Below are 19,960 nucleotides of genomic sequence, written 5' to 3'. Positions count from 1 at the left end.
GTGTGAATGGTTGTTTGTCTATATGTGCCCTGTGATTGGCTGGCCATCTCCTTGAAGATGAACTATATCAGCAAGTTGAAGTATTTGTGATTTTAGAAATAAGGAGTTAGTATATTCTCTGTAGGCGGCATTATGAATTATCCTTACTGGCCTTTTTTGCAGTACATTTAACTAGTGAAGATTGCTTTTATAGTTATTAGCCCATATTTCCACACTATAAGTAAGATATGGTAGAACCAGAGAGCAATAAAGAGTGTGGAGTGATTTCTGATTGAGAACAAATTTTGCTTTGTTCAATACTGAAATATTTCTGGCCACCTTATGTTGTATATGGTGTCAGTCATCTCCATGCATGGGTTCTCTTCGAGTGCTGCGTCTTCCCTCTGAAGAATTTTTTTTTACGTATTTTGAAGAAAAATGTATGTGTCTTATTTGTGGGACGACTTTTGCAATACCAAAGCGGCACACGAAAGCTTCAATGCGAGCTACCCACCCGGCAGCGCATTAAGGACGGAAAAGGCCCGTTTGTTAAAGGACTTTTTTCACTAGGCAGGTAAAAAAAATCACTGAAAAGTGTTCCCTTTGAGCACATAAATAAATGTTTCTTGTTAAAAAATATGTTTTTGTTACCATTATTGTGGAAAATAATGAACATTGAAATGTGAACAGTCACTTCACATAGTGTTACTACTACTATTCCTTTTGTTCTGAATACTAAAAAGTAAGTTCACCACAAACAGGTCATGTGTATATGGTATACACTGACCGACAGTTTTTATGTGCACAGGGCTACCCGGGACCATGCACGTTTATCGCAGCACAGACTCCTCTAGAAAGCACCGTGGCCGACTTCTGGTTGATGGTTTACCAGAAGAAAGCATCCACCATCATCATGCTGGAGGAACATGGAGAAGAAAAGGTGCTGAAATCATCACCGATAGCCACATAGCATCATTTATAATTTGATTCTTTCTTCTTCATAGGAATCTGAGTATTGGGGACAGAGTGGGGTGAACACTTACGGGCATATTGAGGTGGAAGTGGAATCAGAAGACGAGACTGTGAATGTTATCCATCGAATTATGCTGATTCGTCACGTCAAGGTACCACAACATCCAACCATTTTATTCTTTCTGTTCTCGCGACTTTATCGTTTTGGGTGTCTTGTCTCTTTTTAACACTTTGGTGAATAGAGGAAAGAGAATCACAGAGTGACGCAGGTTCAGTTCCTGAAGTGGGGGCACGGAGAGCTGCCAGAGAAACCTCAAGATCTGACTGATATGATTAAGGACGTCAGGCGGAGACATGATGGCAGGAAGCCGCAAGGAGATGCTCCAGTTGTGGTCCACTGCAGGTAATCAAACTTTAGAATTTTTCAATTTTCTGTAGGGTTTTTTTTTTGTTAGTAGTTGGAGCCTCTAGCCAAACTCACTTAAGGCACCCTGGACTGGTCACATGACCACCGAACTGGAATATCAACCCACAGACCAAGTAATATTTTAAATATACATTCTGTTTGCAGTATGGTCATCGGTGTTCGTCTAATCGTCTAATTTTAGGTAGCGATAAATGTATCTGTGGCGGTCCAAATGTATTTGTAGCAGGCCAACACAACTGATTGTGTCATCACCTCACACTTCAACTTCGCGGCTTTGCGCTTTCTTATTTTCCTGTGTTGTTTTTTTTTTTGTTACATATAAGTAAACAACACTTTGGGTACTCGAGGTGTCACTAAAACGAAAAATGTCACGCTTCTACTTAAGTTTGCGTCTGTTTTTTGGTAAAAATCAGCTGTTTTCGCTGAAACCACCCGATGTCCTACTGACGATTTATAAAGACCCAAAAAGGATAAAAACAAACTTTTTTTTCTGATGAAAAATCGTTTCAATCTTTATGTAGTCCTAACACTCAATATTCTGTGGCCGTTGAAAGTTCAGCAAAAATGCCCCAAAACACCTGCAGTCTGGAGCTGTCTTCTCTGAAAATGACTTATAGCAAATGTTGTGTATTTTTGCCTTAATTTAGCATTTTCAAGAATAAAAATGTCTAAAAGAACTAAAATACAAATATAAGGCATTCAGAAGAGACGTTCAAAGTCATGTTTTATACAACACTGATTGCTAGTTGTCAGTAATGTTACTGTAATTTTGTGACACACAAGCACCAGACTTGATCGCCAGAACAACAATCTCTAACATGGGCTACTGTTGCAGTCATAACTCATGCTAACGCTAAAAGTCGTCACTTCCTGTCCACTCCCCACTCAGCGCCCTACCAGCACTGTAATTTTCAGTTAGACACACAAGCACCAGACTTGATCGCCAGAACAACAATCCCTAACATGGGCTACTGTTGCAGTCATAACTCATGCTAACGCTAAAAGTCATCACTTCCTGTCTACTCCCCACTCAGCGCCCTACCAGCACTGTAATTTTCAGTTAGACACACAAGCACCAGACTTGATCGCCGGAACAACAATCCCTAACACGGGCTACTGTTGCAGTCATAACTCATGCTAACGCTAAAAGTCAACTCTGAACCAATGACGTCACTTCCTGTCCACTCCCCACTCAGCGCCCTACCAGCACTGTAATTTTCAGTTAGACACACAAGCACCAGACTTGATCGCCGGAACAACAATCCCTAACATGGGCTACTGTTGCAGTCATAACTCATGCTAACGCTAAAAGTCAACTCTGAGCCAATGACGTCACTTCCTGTCCACTCCTCACTCAGCGCCCTACCAGCACTGTAATTTTCAGTTAGACACACAAGCACCAGACTTGATCGCCGGAGCAACAATCCCTAACACGGGCTACTGTTGCAGTCATAACTCATGCTAACGCTAAAAATCAACTCTGAACCAATGACGTCACTTCCTGTCCACTCCTCACTCAGCGCCCTACCAGCACTGTAATTTTCAGTTAGACACACAAGCACCAGACTTGATCGCCGGAGCAACAATCCCTAACACGGGCTACTGTTGCAGTCATAACTCATGCTAACGCTAAAAGTCAACTCTGAACCAATGACGTCACTTCCTGTCCACTCCCCACTCAGCGCCCTACCAGCACTGTCATTTTCAGTTAGACACACAAGCACCAGACTTGATCGCCGGAACAACAATCCCTAACATGGGCTACTGTTGCAGTCATAACTCATGCTAACGCTAAAAGTCGTCACTTCCTGTCCACTCCCCACTCAGCGCCCTACCAGCACTGTAATTTTCAGTTAGACACACAAGCACCAGACTTGATCGCCAGAACAACAATCCCTAACATGTGCTACTGTTGCAGTCATAACTCATGCTAGCGCTAAAAGTCAACTCTGAACCAATCACGTCGCTTCCTGTCCACTCCCCACTCAGCGACACTCACGGGCAAGAGTCTATTTTATTCTTTAAATGGGTTAAGAAGACACATTCAAAGGTGCAGTGAATGATGTGTGGTACTCTACACTGGTCACTAGGTGTCAGTAATGAGTAATGTAATGTAATGTGGCCAGAATAACAGGCTTTTATTGTTTATTATGAATTATCTCACAATAGGCACAATAATCGATAACAAAAATATGAGCTACTGTTGCAGCCACAACCCACACCAAAAATTACAGTCCAATGCAACGTTTATATGTTTTTTTTTTATTTTGTAATTTTGGCTGTTAGCATTACAGTATGGGAAACACTGGTCATGTTAGAACAGTTGATAAGGAGACAAGTGACGATGACGTGTGCATGTTGTCTCCTCAGCAATGGCTCGTCCCGTTGTGGGGTTTTCTGCGCGCTGTGGAACCTTCTGGACAGCGCCGAGACTGAAAAGATGGTGGATATTTTCCAGGTGACCAGAACCCTGCGTAAGGAGCGACAGGGCATGATAGCAAGTCTGGTAAGAATTACTGTAGCAAAACGACCTTGAGTAAATGGAGTCTGTTAGCGTTACCGGATTTTTTTATCAATTTTCTCAAAACCATTATGTGCTTTTAACAGGACCAGTACCAGTTCTTGTATGACGCACTAGACGGAGTCTATCCGGTCCAGAACGGGGAGGTGAAAGCAGTCCAGGCTTCTGAAGCGGACTCTGTCCTGCTCATCACTGAGACCCAAACAGCAGAAAAGGCTGCAGATTCAACCGGCCCTACCGAGTTGTGCCAGCAGGGGGCAGCAGATAGCAGCGCTCCTGTGGCTGAGACAGTGGAGGAGGATGAAAAGGAGGCAGAAAAAGAACCCAGCATCCCCGCGGAGATGACACCACTTCAGGACACTGTCTCTTTAAAGGTCTGAGGAGTCGTAGGTGCCTTTTTTATTTTTATTTTGCAGCAATAAGCGCTTTAATTGGATGTTCCCGTTCGGGGCAGGAATCATGCAAAGCTTCAGTTTATTGGGCATCTACACATGTTAGATGCAAGATGGCCGGCCCCTCTTTATAAATGCTTCCTGGTGGAGTTTTTTTTTTTATGCTTTTGTCACGTTTAGGCAAGAAAATATGACATATGTTGCTGCAAACTGTCTTAGCTTAAGTAATGGGTGAAATAATCCATATTAGAGTACATCGGTTACACAATACTGCATGACTTCATTGGCGTCACAACTTATCCATACGTGCCTCTTCTGTGTACTTTATATTGTTTAGTATGTATTTGAGTATTTTTATTTTTATACTCTAACTCCTTAAAGCTAGCAAGTGTGTTGAGGAAGGTAATGATGACTATTTGATTGGCTCAAATAGCGACATCTAACTGTTTTAAATTAGGGGTGTCCAAAGTGCCAGCAAGGGAGCCATTTGCGGTCCGTGTTAGGAAATAAAATTAAACACAAAAAAAAAACAGCAAGAATAGGAAAAACACAGCAAAAATGCAAAACGTAAAAGAAAAGGCTTAATAACTTAACACAAAGATTTATATTAAAACGGTGGATGAGTGGTTAGCATGTTGGCCACAGATCAGGAATATCTGGGTCCGAAACTCCGCCTGTGTGGGTTTTTTTCCGGGTACTCCGGTTTCCTCCCACATTCCAAAAACATGCTAGGTTAATTAGCGACTCCAAATTGTCCATAGGTATGAATGTGAGTGTGAATGGTTGTTTGTCTATATGTGCCCTGTGATTGGCTGGCCACCAGTCCAGGGTGTACCCCGCCTCTCGCCCGAAGACAGCTGGGATAGCCTCCAGCACCCCCCGCGACCCTCGTGAGGAAAAGCGGTAAAAAATGGATGAATGAATAAGTTCTCCTCCTATTTTGTGTGGAAGTGGTAACTTTTTTTGGCTTCCTATTTTGTCTTTCCCCACACTTGGCCATCTCTGTGTGGAGTTTGCATGTTCTCCCAGTGCATGCGTGGGTTTTCTCCGGGTACTCCGGTTTCCTCCCACATTCCAAAAACATGCTAGGTTAATTAGCGACTCCAAATTGTCCATAGGTATGAATGTGAGTGTGAATGGTTGTTTGTCTATATGTGCCCTGTGATTGGCCGGCGACCAGTCCAGGGTGTACCCCGCCTCTCGCCCGAAGACAGCTGGGATAGGCTCCAGCACCCCCCGCGACCCTCGTGAGGAAAAGCGGTAGCAAATGAATAAATGAAATGAATATACAATATTAAAAATCTTCAAATTAAAAATATAAAATTGGCCCCTTGCATCCTTTTGGAAAATATTTGAACATCCCTGGTTTAAATAGCCATATTTAAAAAAAAAAAACTATTGTAGATGAAGATATTGAAAACAATAATGTACTTAGTAAACATTTTTACATCAACAAATAAATTGCAAATTGAAAAGATACATAGAAGATTTAATATCCATCATAAATACAAGTGCCGTGTATAAAAATAATAATACAAAAACATAAGAAATTGTGTCATGGACTGACACTTGCCTAATGTTTATATTTGATGACATATTATTTAAAAAGCTGCGTGTATCAATGTCTTGCAAGAAATACATCACATTTCATTCTAATGTTTGCTGTACTGGAAGGTTGAAGCTACACGGGAATTCGGTTTTACGCTGTGGAAGGTCAAAGGTCAGCATCTCATATCTTTCTGATGTAATGAGTAAACATGGTACTTCCTCATACCGTACGTCCTCCCCAAGATGGTGTCATATCACTTTGGCGGTGGGTGAAAGCGGCCAAAGTCATAAGAATGAGCGTGCATCGTCTCAAGGCACCATCAGATCTTCTGACGCTTCTTCACTGAAGCACCTTCTGATATTCCGTTTCATGTCCTGACCGTGTCCCACCTCCGGGGGGGACCTTCAACCACGCCCGTTTTTAATAAACTGGATATTTCCAACTCAAGCCAACTCAGTTAAAATCTCAAATTGAATTCATGTCATTTTATGTTCCCTTCTGTCTGACCTGGCAGTCGCAGGTCGAACTTTAGCGGTTTCCGCCGCAGCTTTACTGTTGTCTGTTTGGGCCTTGGCGGTCTCCGGGCGGGTTTTGGGCTTTGATGGTACAGGGGTTGCAGGTTCCCAGAGGAAGAACTCGTGCAGGAGTGTGTTGACGGCCTCCGGACATTCCATCATGACCATGTGACTGCCGTCCTCCAGGACCTTTAGGAAGGCGATGAGGAGGATCTGACAAGAAGGAAAGTAAGTACACCACATTTAGAAAACATCTGCTACTTATGAAGGTTCATTCATTCATGCTTTTTCCTCACGAGGGTCGCGGAGGGTGCTGGAGCCTATCCCAGCTGTCTTCGGGCAAGAGAGGCGGGGTACACCCTGGACTGGTGGCCAGCCAATCACAGGGCACATATAGACAAACAACCATTCACACTCACATTCATACCTATGGACAATTTGGAGTCACTAATTAAAATGTGGGTCGCGGTGGGTGCTGGAGCCTATCCCAGGTGTTTTCAGGCAAGAGGTTATTACAGTCTTCCACGTCCCGAAGCAGCAAAACAGCCCCAGACCATCACACTACCACCACCCTATTTTACTGTTCTATGTTGTATGTATTTTTTTTAAATGAGGGTCAGAGGTGGTGCTGGAGCCTATCCCAGCTGTCTTCGGGCAAGAGAGGCGGGGTACACCCTGGACCGGTGGCCAGCCAATCACAGGGCACATATAGACAAACAACCATTCACACTCACATTCATACCTATGGACAATTTGGAGTCGCTAATTAACCTAGCATGTTTTTGGAATGTGGGAGGAAACCGGAGTACCCGGAGAAAACCCACGCATGCACGGGGAGAACACCGAGGGTGGAATTGAACCCCGGTCTCCTAGCTGTGAGGTCTGCGTGCTAACCACTAGACCGCCGTGCTGCCCTACTTATGAATGTTGACGACAAAAATTCATATCGTATACAAATATAGGCATTCAGAAGAGACGTTCAAAGTCATGTAGTTTACAACACTTATCACTAGTTGTCAGTAATGTTACTGTAATCTTCGTTCGGTGAGACACACAAGCACCAGACTTGATGGACAGCACAACAAGCTTTCATTCGTTAATTCATTTTCTACCGCTTATCCTCACAAGGGTCGCAGGGAGGTGCTGGCAGCTGGCAGGGTATAACCCTGGACTGGTGGCCAGCCAATCACAGGGCACATATAGACAAACAACCATTCACACTCACATTCATACCTATGGACAATTTGGAGTTGCTAATTAACCTAGCATGTTTTTTGGAATGTGGGAGGAAACCGGAGTACCCGGAGAAAACCCACGCATGCACGGGGAGAACATGCAAACTCCACACAGAGATGGCGTGAAGCGTGGAATCGAACTCGGGTCTTGTGCTAACCACTAAATAAGGTGTTATTGTAGTTTTTTTTTCTTCAAAACAATACCAATAACTTATTAAAAGGGAACTTAATTGAATGTTTATAGTTATAGTCTACTTGATTCAGGGCCAAACTAGAGGAGGATTTTTCGAATCAAACAAGTCCGGACGGGCGGCACGGCGGTCGACCTCACAGTTAGGAGACCAGGGTTCAATTCCACCTTTGGCCATCTCTGTGTGGAGTTTGCATGTTCTCCCCGTGCATGCGTGGGTTTTCTCCGGGTACTCCGGTTTCCTCCCACATTCCAAAAAAACATGCTAGGTTAATTAGCGACTCCAAATTGTCCATAGGTATGAATGTGAGTGTGAATGGTTGTTTGTCTATATGTGCCCTGTGATTGGCTGGCCACCAGTCCAGGGTGTACCCCGCCTCTCGCCCGAAGACAGCTGGGATAGGCTCCAGCACCTCCTGCAACCCTTATGAGGATAAACGGTAGAAAATGAATGAATGAGTTCTCCTCCTATTTTGTGTGGAAGTGGTAACTTTTTGGCTTCTTATTTTGTCTTTCCCCACCCTCGGCCATCTCTGTGTGGAGTTTGCATGTTCTCCCCGTGCATGCGTGGGTTTTCTCCGGGTACTCCGGTTTCCTCCCACATTCCAAAAAAACATGCTAGGTTAATTAGCGACTCCAAATTGTCCATAGGTATGAATGTGAGTGTGAATGGTTGTTTGTCTATATATGCCCTGTGATTGGCTGGCCACCAGTCCAGGGTGTACCCCGCCTCTCGCCCGAAGACAGCTGGGATAGGCTCCAGCACCTCCTGCAACCCTTATGAGGATAAACGGTAGAAAATGAATGAATGAGTTCTCCTCCTATTTTGTGTGGAAGTGGTAACTTTTTGGCTTCTTATTTTGTCTTTCCCCACCCTCGGCCATCTCTGTGTGGAGTTTGCATGTTCTCCCCGTGCATGCGTGGGTTTTCTCCGGGTACTCCGGTTTCCTCCCACATTCCAAAAAAACATGCTAGGTTAATTAGCGACTCCAAATTGTCCATAGGTATGAATGTGAGTGTGAATGGTTGTTTGTCTATATGTCAAGTCCGGTGATTTGGGATCATCCGCGCACGTCATTTACGTCTAATTGAAGTTCAGTAAGTGAAGTATTGACCCACCTCTGCCATTCTTTGATCCTCGTCAACAGGGACAAACCTGTCATGCATTCCATGAACCAGCAGGATGGGCACGGTGAGCTCCGAATGGTAGACCTCATCCCCCTCAGGCCAGTACTGGCCGCTCATCATGGCACGCAGCACAAACGCTGACACGTTGAAGGCATTGTTTTCTTTCAGCAGTCGCTTCTCCTTTGCACCCTGATGAGCAAAACCTGCCCTAGAGGAGGGGGGACGGGCGGCGGGCGGGGGGACACCCAGGAGTTAGCACAGATTGTCTTACAGAGAATGTCGCATTGTCTTTTCATACAACAAAGTTATTATTATGCATCTTAATACGGTAACAGCGAACCAACATGACGTGAAAATTATGAGGACAGTATAACAATTAGCGCTTTTCTGATCTGAGCAAACTCACTTTTTTAAGTTTTTTAACATGATACTACTAAAATGATTTTTCCCCCTCAGTATTACAACCTTATTATCGTAAAATTTAGATATTTTCTTGTTAGATTGCAACAATTTTTTTCTTTATATTTTGACTTTATACTTTTCCATTTTTGTTGTTGTAGTTTTAATGTATTTTTTCTTTAATTTCATTATATTTTCATTCATTCATTCATTTTCTACCGCTATTCCTCACGAGGGTCACGAGGGTGCTGGAGCCTATCCCAGCTTTCTTTGGGCGAGATGCGGGGTACACCCTGGACTGGTGGCCAGCCAATCACAGGGCACATATAGACAAACAACCATTCACACTCACATTCATACCTATGGACAATTTGGAGTCAACAATTAACCTAGCATGTTTTTTTCCACCCTCAGCCATCTCTGTGTGGAGTTTGCATGTTCTCCCCGTGCATGCGTGGGTTTTCTCCGGGTACTCCGGTTTCCTCCCACATTCCAAAAACATGCTAGGTTAATTAGCGACTCCAAATTGTCCATAGGTATGAATGTGAGTGTGAATGGTTGTTTGTCTATATGTGCCCTGTGATTGGCTGGCCAATCAGTCCAGGGTGTACCCCGCCTCTCACCCGAAGACAGCTGGGATAGGCTCCAGCACCCCCTGCGACCCTCGTAAGGAAAAAGCGGTATAACATGAATGAATGAATGAACCTTCTAAATACAGTTTCTAACATTATTAGAGCCCTCTGGACTTGAACTAACACCCCTATAGCCACTTTTAAAACCTGTGAAACAGCAATTTGTGAGGACCCTTGTGAGGACAAAGTGGTAGAAAATGAATGAATGAATGAATAAAGGCCCCAGGGTTCAATTCCACCCTCGGCCATCTCTATGTGTTTGCATGTTCTCCCCGTGCATGCGTGGGTTTTCTCCGGGTACTCCGGTTTCCTCCCACATTCCAAAAACATGCTAGGTTAATTAGCGACTCCAAACTGTCCATAGGTATGAATGTGAGTGTGAATGGTTGTTTGTCTATATGTGCCCTGTGATTGGCTGGCCACCAGTCCAGGGTGTACCCCGCCTCTTGCCCGTAGACAGCTGGGATAGGCCCCAGCAACCCCCGCGACCCTCGTGAGGAAAAGCGGTAGAAAATGAATGAATGAATGAATATACACTTTGACACCCCTGATATGGACTATACCAAAATAATGAAGCAAAATGTTGGTTTGGATTTGTCATACTTGAGAAAACTCCAGGTGAGCAGTGGGGAGAGGCAGTGGAGTACACATGTAGGCAAGTTGAAGACGGAGCACAAGCTGGGCTCCAGAGCTGTGGGACCACCTCCATTGATCATCACCATCTTGTGGATTTGGTCTGGATACTCATGGGCCAGGAAGGTGCAGAACGACACACTGGGGCAGTCAGAAAATAATGTTCGTTACGCTTCTTTGTCGGGAGAATGAATGTTTTTACAGTGGCCAGTTTGCTTGAGAAGAGAAAACATGCATGCTAACTTGGATTTTGGCTAACTCCTAACTTTTGGAATTTGTTCCAGACCCGACTCAATCATGAAGAGAAGAGGAAATTAAAGACAACAGTTCCCAAAGACACAATGGTGCAGCCGGACACCATACATACACCAACTTCATTAAACACCATTGAAGTCAAGAAACCTCTCATGTCAAAACAGGAAGGTGGTGGTGGTTGATCTCACTGCCACATTGTGTCTTTGGGGACATTTATGGGCTCCACTGCACGAGTGGTTAGCGTGCAGGCCACACAGCTAGGAGACCAGGGTTCAATTCCACCCTCGGCCATCTCTGTGTGGAGTTTGCATGTTCTCCCCGTGCATGTGTGGGTTTTCTCCGGGTACTCCGGTTTCCTCCCACATTCCAAAAACATGCTAGGTTAATCGGCAACTCCAAATTGTCCATAGGTATGAATGTGAGTGTGAATGGTTGTTTGTCTATATGTGCCCTGTGATTGGCTGGCCACCAGTCATCATTGATTGGTATTTAGAATTGTTTTCTGCATGCTAAACGTATAATTGTAAAACTATGAACTTTTGTGTTAACATTTGTTTTGCTTTCTGGAACGGATTAATTTGACTTACATTATTTCTTATTGGAAAAATTTATTTGGTTAGGGTCCGTTTTGGTTAGAGTCAAACCTTCTGGAACAAATGAATGTTGTTAACCAAGGTTCTGTTGTAGTACAATCCAGAGTGGATGCTTCCTTAAATTAATGACAACCCTTATTTGCTTTCCAACTACAAGGGGAAACCAAACCAATAATTACATTATTTCTTATTGGCAAAAATTTATTTGGTTAATGTCCGATTTGATTAGAGTCAGACCATTCTGGAACAAATGAATGTTGTTAACCAAGGTTGCGCTGTAGTACATACGATCCAGAGTGGACGCTTCCTTAATTAATGACAACCCTTATTTGCTTTCCAACCACAAAGGGGAACCAAACCAATAATTACATTATTTCTTATTGGCAAAAATTGATTTGGTTAATGTCCGATTTGGTTAGAGCCAGACCTTCGGAAACAAATTAATTTTGTTAATCGGAGGTTCCGCTGTAGTACATACAATCCAGAGTGGACGCTTCATTAATTAATGACAACCCTTATTTGCTTTCCAACCACAAGACGGAACCAAACCAATAATTACATTATTTATTTTTGAAAAAAATGATTTGGTTAGTGACCGATTTGGTTAGAGTCAGACCATTCTGGAACGAATGAATGTTGTTAACCAAGGTTGCGCTGTAGTACATACGATCCAGAGTGGACGCTTCCTTAATTAATGACAACCCTTATTTGCTTTCCAACCACAAGGGGGAACCAAACCAATAATTACATTATTTCTGATTTGGTTAGTGACCGATTTGGTTAGAGTCAGACCATTCTGGAACAAATGAATGTTGTTAACCGAGGTTGCGCTGTAGTACATACGATCCAGAGTGGACGCTTCCTTAATTAATGACAACCCTTATTTGCTTTCCAACCACAAGACGGAACCAAACCAATAATTAATTTTTTTCTTTTTGGAAAAATGTATTTGGTTAGTGACCGATTTGGTTAGAGTCAGACCTTCTGGAACAAATGAATGTTGTTAACCAAGGTTGCGCTGTAGTACATACGATCCAGAGTGGACGCTTCCTTAATTAATGACAACACTTATTTGCTTTCCAACCACAAGACGGAACCAAACCAATAATTACATTATTTCTGATTTGGTTAGTGACCGATTTGGTTAGAGTCAGACCATTCTGGAACAAATGAATGTTGTTAACCGAGGTTGCGCTGTAGTACATACGATCCAGAGTGGACGCTTCCTTAATTAATGACAACCCTTATTTGCTTTCCAACCACAAGACGGAACCAAACCAATAATTACATTATTTCTGATTTGGTTAGTGACCGATTTGGTTAGAGTCAGACCATTCTGGAACAAATGAATGTTGTTAACCGAGGTTGCGCTGTAGTACATACGATCCAGAGTGGACGCTTCCTTAATTAATGACAACCCTTATTTGCTTTCCAACCACAAGACGGAACCAAACCAATAATTACATTATTTCTGATTTGGTTAGTGACCGATTTGGTTAGAGTCAGACCATTCTGGAACAAATGAATGTTGTTAACCGAGGTTGCGCTGTAGTACATACGATCCAGAGTGGACGCTTCCTTAAATTAATGACAACCCTTATTTGCTTTCCAACCACAAAGGGGAACCAAACCAATAATTACATTATTTCTGATTTGGTTAGTGACCGATTTGGTTAGAGTCAGACCATTCTGGAACAAATGAATGTTGTTAACCGAGGTTGCGCTGTAGTACATACGATCCAGAGTGGACGCTTCCTTAATTAATGACAACCCTTATTTGCTTTCCAACCACAAGACGGAACCAAACCAATAATTACATTATTTCTGATTTGGTTAGTGACCGATTTGGTTAGAGTCAGACCATTCTGGAACAAATGAATGTTGTTAACCAAGGTTGCGCTGTAGTACATACGATCCAGAGTGGACGCTTCCTTAATTAATGACAACCCTTATTTGCTTTCCAACCACAAGACGGAACCAAACCAATAATTAATTTTTTTCTTTTTGGAAAAATTGATTTGGTTAGTGACCGATTTGGTTAGAGTCAGACCTTCTGGAACAAATGAATGTTGTTATCCGACAACATGATGGACAATTTAGTGCTGATCCAAATTAGCATCGTTAGGCCTCTACTAAGGCCATTTTAGTGTCAGACCTCTGTCGGTGTGTGGATGTAATATGAAAATAGTTTACCCATAAGAATGTCCGATGAGTACATTCCTCTTGCGTGCATATCTCTTGAAGATGAGTCGTATGTCCTCTGCCAGTGCGTAAAAAGTGTACGCTGCAGGTATAAGAGGTGCTGAGCTGGACCCATGACCGGCAAGGTCCGGGGCAATCACCTCATAGCCCAGATGTGAAAAGAAGTCCAACTGGCTCTTCCAAATATCCAGAGAGCCTCCCACGCCGTGAATGAAGAACAGCGCCACATCCGGATGCGTCTCTTTGCAAGCTGTTATTTTCCTCTCACAGTCGATCACCACCGTACGCTTGGGCTTCCGTTTGCGACGGTTCTGCGACGCGTCGGCCTGTAGAGCGGCGGGCGCATCTCCTCCCGATGTCAAAACCTTTCCTGCCGTGACCGAGTTCGACCCGGCATCAGGGAGGTCAACGGTGGGTGACGAGTTGCCGCAGTCCGTCAGTTCAACCTCTACGGTGTTGTTTGGTTCGGTTTCTCCATTCGGGCAAGTGTTCAACTCCGCGTCTGCCCTGTCACCCAAGTTCTCGATGAACAGCTGTCCGTTACAATAGACTGAGATCCTTCTTTTGCAACTGACACACCCGCCCTGCCCCGTGGGTTGCTCCACCACAGACCTCTCCGGGATTATATGTCGAACACGAATGACCCGGCCTGGTTTTACCTCGACAAACTCGTAACCGTCGGTAGGTCCGAAGGTCTCGACAGGAACCACAACGTTAGTTGACTTTGAGGTAAGGCAGCAGAGAAGACCTTCCATAAAGCTGGTCAGCATGGCTGCATTCAAAACACACAGGTACAAACATTATTAGGAATATGACCTAAAGGAACACTCGCTATTTACTATTTATTTATGTTGATCATGCAAGATGTCTACTTGACCCACAGCCATCCACAAGACAAATACACTACAAGTCTTGTGAGTCGGGATGTCTGATATTGGCTTTTTTTGCGTTTGATTCATGTTCATGTTAAAGGTTAAATAACTGTTAATAGTTATCCTCCCTATCCATGTGGAAGTGGTAAGTTTTTGGCTTTTTTTTAGTTTAAAGGAAATAACTTGAAGGCTCCCGTTTAGGTCAGGGGTCTCAAACACGCGGCCCGCGGGCCAAATGTGGCCCGCAGGACACTAGTTTGAGGCCCCCACCTTGATATGAAAGTTTAATGACAGTGCGGCCCGCGCAAGTTTGATATGGATGCTGTATGGTATCATGTACCCAGAAAAAATTATTACGTTTGATTCATGTTCATGTTAAAGGTTAAATAACTGTTAATAGTTATCCTCCCTATCCGTGTGGAAGTGGTAAGTTTTTGGCTTTTTTTTTTAGTTTAAAGGAAATAACTTGAAGGCTCCCGTTTAGGTCAGGGGTCTCAAACACGTGGCCCGCGGGCCAAATGTGCCCGAAGGACACTAGTTTGAGGCCCCCGCCTTGATATGAAAGTTTAATGTCAGTGCGGCCCGCGCAAGTTTGATATGGATGCTGTATGGTATCATGTACCCAGAAAAAAAATTATTACGTTTGATTAATGTTCATGTTAAAGGTTAAATAACTGTTAATAGTTATCCTCCTTATCCGTGTGGAAGTGGTAAGTTTTTGGCTTTTTTTTTAGTTTAAAGGAAATAACTTGAAGGCTCCCGTTTAGGTCAGGGGTCTCAAACACGCGGCCCGCGGGCCAAATGTGGCCCGCAGGACACTAGTTTGAGGCCCCCGCCTTGATATGAAAGTTTAATGTCAGTGCGGCCCGCGCAAGGTTGATATGGATGCTGTATGGTATCATGTACCCAGAAAAAATTATTACGTTTGATTAATGTTCATGTTAAAGGTTAAATAACTGTTAATAGTTATCCTCCCTATCCGTGTGGAAGTGGTAAGTTTTTGGCTATTTAAGTTTAAAGGAAATAACTCAGAGGCTACCGTTTAGGTGGCTAGCTCTCTAGTTTGCGAGTTAGCATGTGTCTCAAGACCCTGCAGTTGCGCAATATGTTGTAAATAAAAAGAGTATAAATGTGACTATAGAGAGAGAGTTCCATAGCTTGGGGCCCAACCACAGAAAAGGCTCGGTCTCCCCTGGTCTTAAGTCTCGTCTCGGGCACCACAAGTTGAACCGATTTATCCAAGCTTGAGACTGTGTGTTGGGGAATCAATCCTGCACCATTTGCACGAGAAGCAGCAACGTCTCTACCATTACACCACAAGGTCCACAAGTCCCCAAAAAACCTAAAGGTTCCCCAGCTCCTCCTTTTCCTCGTTCTGGGTCCTGATAGGACCAAGGCAGGTCTCATGCACAACAACAACAACAACAACAAACGGTATCAGGTGATTACCAACCATGGCAACAGCAGTGCACCACGCAGGGTCTGCCGTGGCATTATCCACCCTTCCTGTTACTTTCCTCCCTGACTAGAAGGGATTATAGTTTGTGTCTTAAGTCCACACAGCACAATCTGTCTATGGCTTCTCCTGATGTAAACAGTCACAGTCTTTGGCAACAGGCCTTGTCACTTTACTTCTGTCCCATTCACTCCTGATATCAACACCATGTTGCTTGGATTCTTCTTTTATTATGGGCCTCTTCTGTAGCTTTTCTGCTTTGTCTAAACTGCACCTATGATGCATCTGTAATATCTATGATATATATATATAAGGCTGTCACTATCTAGAAATGAGGCCGGATGATGACAGGCGTGTTGACAATTGTTTGTTTTTTTTTTCCCAAAAAAAAAAACACAATTAGTAGCATATTTATGTGACAATATGTTTATTATTACACTACTGAAAAACTGTTAGGGATATACTGCTTTCTGTTATATCATCTTTACAGTTGAACTTAAATTATTGTATTATATTGTATTGTATTATTATATAATTACATTATATAATTACAGTTGAAAAAACTTTTTGATTTTGATTGTAAAAGTACCAGATGGAGGGGTAGGATTTAATAAGCTTTGCTTCTTCCTACTCCTTTTGGACATGTGGAACTGGGAACTGATTTGACAAAAAAAAAAAAAAAATTAAACTATATTAGGAAAGCAGGAAGTGAACAAATGTAACAGTTACTGATTGTAAAAGTACCAGATGGAGGGGTAGGATTTAATAAGCTTTGCTTCTTCCTACTCCTTTTGGACATGTGGAACTGATTTGACAAAAAAATAAACTTAAACTATATTATGAAAGCAGGAAGTGAACAAATGTAACAGTTACTGATTGTAAAAGTACCAGATGGAGGGGTAGGATTTAATAAGCTTTGCTTCTTCCTACTCCTTTTGGACATGTGGAACTGGGAACTGATTTGACAAAAAAAAAATTAAACTATATTATGAAAGCAGGAAGTGAACAAATGTAACAGTTAATGATTGTAAAAGTACCAGATGGAGGGGTAGGATTTAATAAGCTTTGCTTCTTCCTACTCCTTTTGGACATGTGGAACTGATTTGACAAAAAAATAAACTTAAACTATATTATGAAAGCAGGAAGTGAACAAATGTAACAGTTACTGATTGTAAAAGTACCAGATGGAGGGGTAGGATTTAATAAGCTTTGCTTCTTCCTACTCCTTTTGGACATGTGGAACTGGGAATTGATTTGACAAAAAAAAAATTAAACTATATTAGGAAAGCAGGAAGTGAACAAATGTAACAGTTACTGATTGTAAAAGTACCAGATGGAGGGGTAGGATTTAATAAGCTTTGCTTCTTCCTACTCCTTTTGGACATGTGGAACTGATTTGACAAAAAAAAACTTAAACTATATTATGAAAGCAGGAAGTGAACAAATGTAACAGTTACTGATTGTAAAAGTACCAGATGGAGGGGTAGGATTTAATAAGCTTTGCTTCTTCCTACTCCTTTTGGACATGTGGAACTGGGAACTGATTTGACAAAAAAAAAAAAATTAAACTATATTAGGAAAGCAGGAAGTGAACAAATGTAACAGTTACTGATTGTAAAAGTACCAGATGGAGGGGTAGGATTTAATAAGCTTTGCTTCTTCCTACTCCTTTTGGACATGTGGAACTGATTTGACAAAAAAAAAAACTTAAACTATATTATGAAAGCAGGAAGTGAACAAATGTAACAGTTACTGATTGTAAAAGTACCAGATGGAGGGGTAGGATTTAATAGGCTTTGCTTCTTCCTACTCCTTTTGGACATGTGGAACTGATTTGACAAAAAAAAATTAAACTATATTATGAAAGCAGGAAGTGAACAAATGTAACAGTTAATGATTGTAAAAGTACCAGATGGAGGGGTAGGATTTAATAGGCTTTGCTTCTTCCTACTCCTTTTGGACATGTGGAACTGATTTGACAAAAAAAAACTTAAACTATATTATGAAAGCAGGAAGTGAACAAATGTAACAGTTACTGATTGTAAAAGTACCAGATGGAGGGGTAGGATTTAATAAGCTTTGCTTCTTCCTACTCCTTTTGGACATGTGGAACTGGGAACTGATTTGACAAAAAAAACTTCAACTATATTAGGAAAGCAGGAAGTGAACAAATGTAACAGTTACTGATTGTAAAAGTACCAGATGGAGGGGTAGGATTTAATAGGCTTTGCTTCTTCCTACTCCTTTTGGACATGTGGAACTGATTTGACAAAAAAAACCTTAAACTATATTATGAAAGCAGGAAGTGAACAAATGTAACAGTTACTGATTGTAAAAGTACCAGATGGAGGGGTAGGATTTAATAGGCTTTGCTTCTTCCTACTCCTTTTGGACATGTGGAACTGATTTGACAAAAAAAACTTAAACTATATTATGAAAGCAGGAAGTGAACAAATGTAACAGTTACTGATTGTAAAAGTACCAGATGGAGGGGTAGTATTTAATAAGCTTTGCTTCTTCCTACTCCTTTTGGACATGTGGAACTGGGAACTGATTTGACAAAAAAAAAACTTAAACTATATTATGAAAGCAGGAAGTGAAAGACTCTTTACAGGGAAGGAAAAAGGATGGTAATATCACCTTGTACTTCGGTATGAGGTGCATTATTTAAAAAAAAAACAAAAAAAAACCTTAAACTGTATTATGGAAAGCAGGAAGTGAACAAATGTAACAGTTAGTGATTGTAAAAGTACCAGATGGAGGGGTAGGATTTAATAAGCTTTGCTTCTTCCTACTCCTTTTGGACATGTGGAACTGTGAACTGATTATGTGATGCATTCAATTGTAATCTGATGCATGTTCAAATGAAATAAAAGCATTACCATTACTGTCAACATAAGGATGCAGCAGCTCTATGGAGCCTGAAAGAGTCACAAAATGTGAATTTTGCCGTTCGGTTCTTTGTTAGAGGGCAACAAGTTGTGCAAAAAAGCACTGAAACGTTCAACAGTTGCACGTAAATCAATGAATAACGTGATTGGAATCATACATACGTACACTTTTATGGCAGATTAGATTGAGAGATTACATTCGTGTGTGTTGTGTATGGATGTGCATCCTTCATACAAGCTCCCAATTGGAATCTAACCTCTTCTTCAGTGCAAAAAATGTGTACTTGACCTAAAGTGAATGTCCCGTTAGCTTTCATTTAGCTACAGTCGACTTAAACAGGCAGTATAGTGTACTTATGCTTTAAAATAATCCCAGTACATGACAAAAAAACATATAAAATAAAAATACATAAAACATACCTTGATACTTCCGAACCGTGGGGCTAAAATATGAATCGAGTGGTGTGGTTTTCTCATGAAGCCTCGAGGAAGTCAGCGAGCTATAATCTGTCAAGTCAATCCAATAATCTCATTTATCTCTAGTGCAGTCCTTCACAAATCTATTCTATTCCAGTCTATTCTGGTTCTATTTGTTCTGGAGCTCCGGTCCTACTTTGGAAGAGTTTGAAAAAAATATTTGAAGGATTTTGAGTCACATAAACACGTTTAATGCCGCGCTCCAGGAACCTCTAGAATCTCCTGGTTGGTTGAGGGGAAGGCTGCCCTCTACTGATGCAACCAGTAGAATTACTTCACAGTATATTCAATTTAAGTAGTAAGTATTATTGTTTTCCCCTTTTACAGGAATGAACTGTATATTTAACCACTACTATTGTTTGCCGTATTTACTATAGGTTGCACTTCATGTATAATGACATTATTTTGTTTATGGGCAAACATGTCTTCTATCAACAACTTTATTTGCCTCATGTGTACAGTATTTTAATGTGACCTTATGTAAACACAAAGTCAACAACATTTTGCCATTCTTTAGAAGTAGACTGCATTTGATCAAACACAATCGATAGTTGTGGGCCAAAATTTCAAGAATTATGCTTTTAGACCGGTTAAAGTGCGTATAATTTTAGTATAATTTAAAGAAAAAAATTTGTTGAACAT

The 19,960-nt window shown here is 41.9% G+C and overlaps 2 protein-coding genes across 3 annotated transcripts in view; one reads left to right on the top strand and one right to left on the bottom strand.

The window, feature by feature from the left end:
• Positions 1–6,325, top strand: part of ptprc (protein tyrosine phosphatase receptor type C) — a 38,784-nt gene extending 32,459 nt beyond the window's left edge. For both annotated transcript variants that reach the window (XM_058072320.2, XM_058072319.2), the window contains 5 exons: positions 788–919; positions 984–1,103; positions 1,194–1,354; positions 3,749–3,884; positions 3,986–6,325. In XM_058072320.2, coding sequence (XP_057928303.2) covers positions 788–919; positions 984–1,103; positions 1,194–1,354; positions 3,749–3,884; positions 3,986–4,279 — 843 coding nt within the window. In that variant the 3' untranslated portion in view covers positions 4,280–6,325. The remainder of the gene's footprint in view (positions 1–787; positions 920–983; positions 1,104–1,193; positions 1,355–3,748; positions 3,885–3,985) is intronic.
• On the bottom strand, positions 5,219–19,489 carry abhd8b (abhydrolase domain containing 8b). Its single transcript, XM_058072347.2, has 5 exons — positions 19,262–19,489; positions 13,614–14,394; positions 10,543–10,713; positions 8,900–9,116; positions 5,219–6,568 (listed from the first exon to the last, which is right to left on the bottom strand). The coding sequence occupies exons 2-5, from the start codon at positions 14,390–14,392 to the stop codon at positions 6,317–6,319; spliced, it is 1,419 nt and encodes a 472-aa protein (XP_057928330.2). The 5' UTR covers positions 14,393–14,394; positions 19,262–19,489; the 3' UTR covers positions 5,219–6,316.
• Between the last annotated feature and the right edge of the window lie 471 nt (positions 19,490–19,960).

Source organism: Doryrhamphus excisus, linkage group LG4, assembly GCF_037039965.1.
Source record: "Doryrhamphus excisus strain RoL-2023G ecotype Guam linkage group LG4, RoL_Dexc_Guam_v1.1, whole genome shotgun sequence".
Classification (NCBI taxonomy): Eukaryota; Metazoa; Chordata; class Actinopteri; order Syngnathiformes; family Syngnathidae; genus Doryrhamphus; species Doryrhamphus excisus.
Note: the sequence above shows the minus strand (reverse complement) of the source record. Positions and strands in the feature narration are given on the sequence as shown.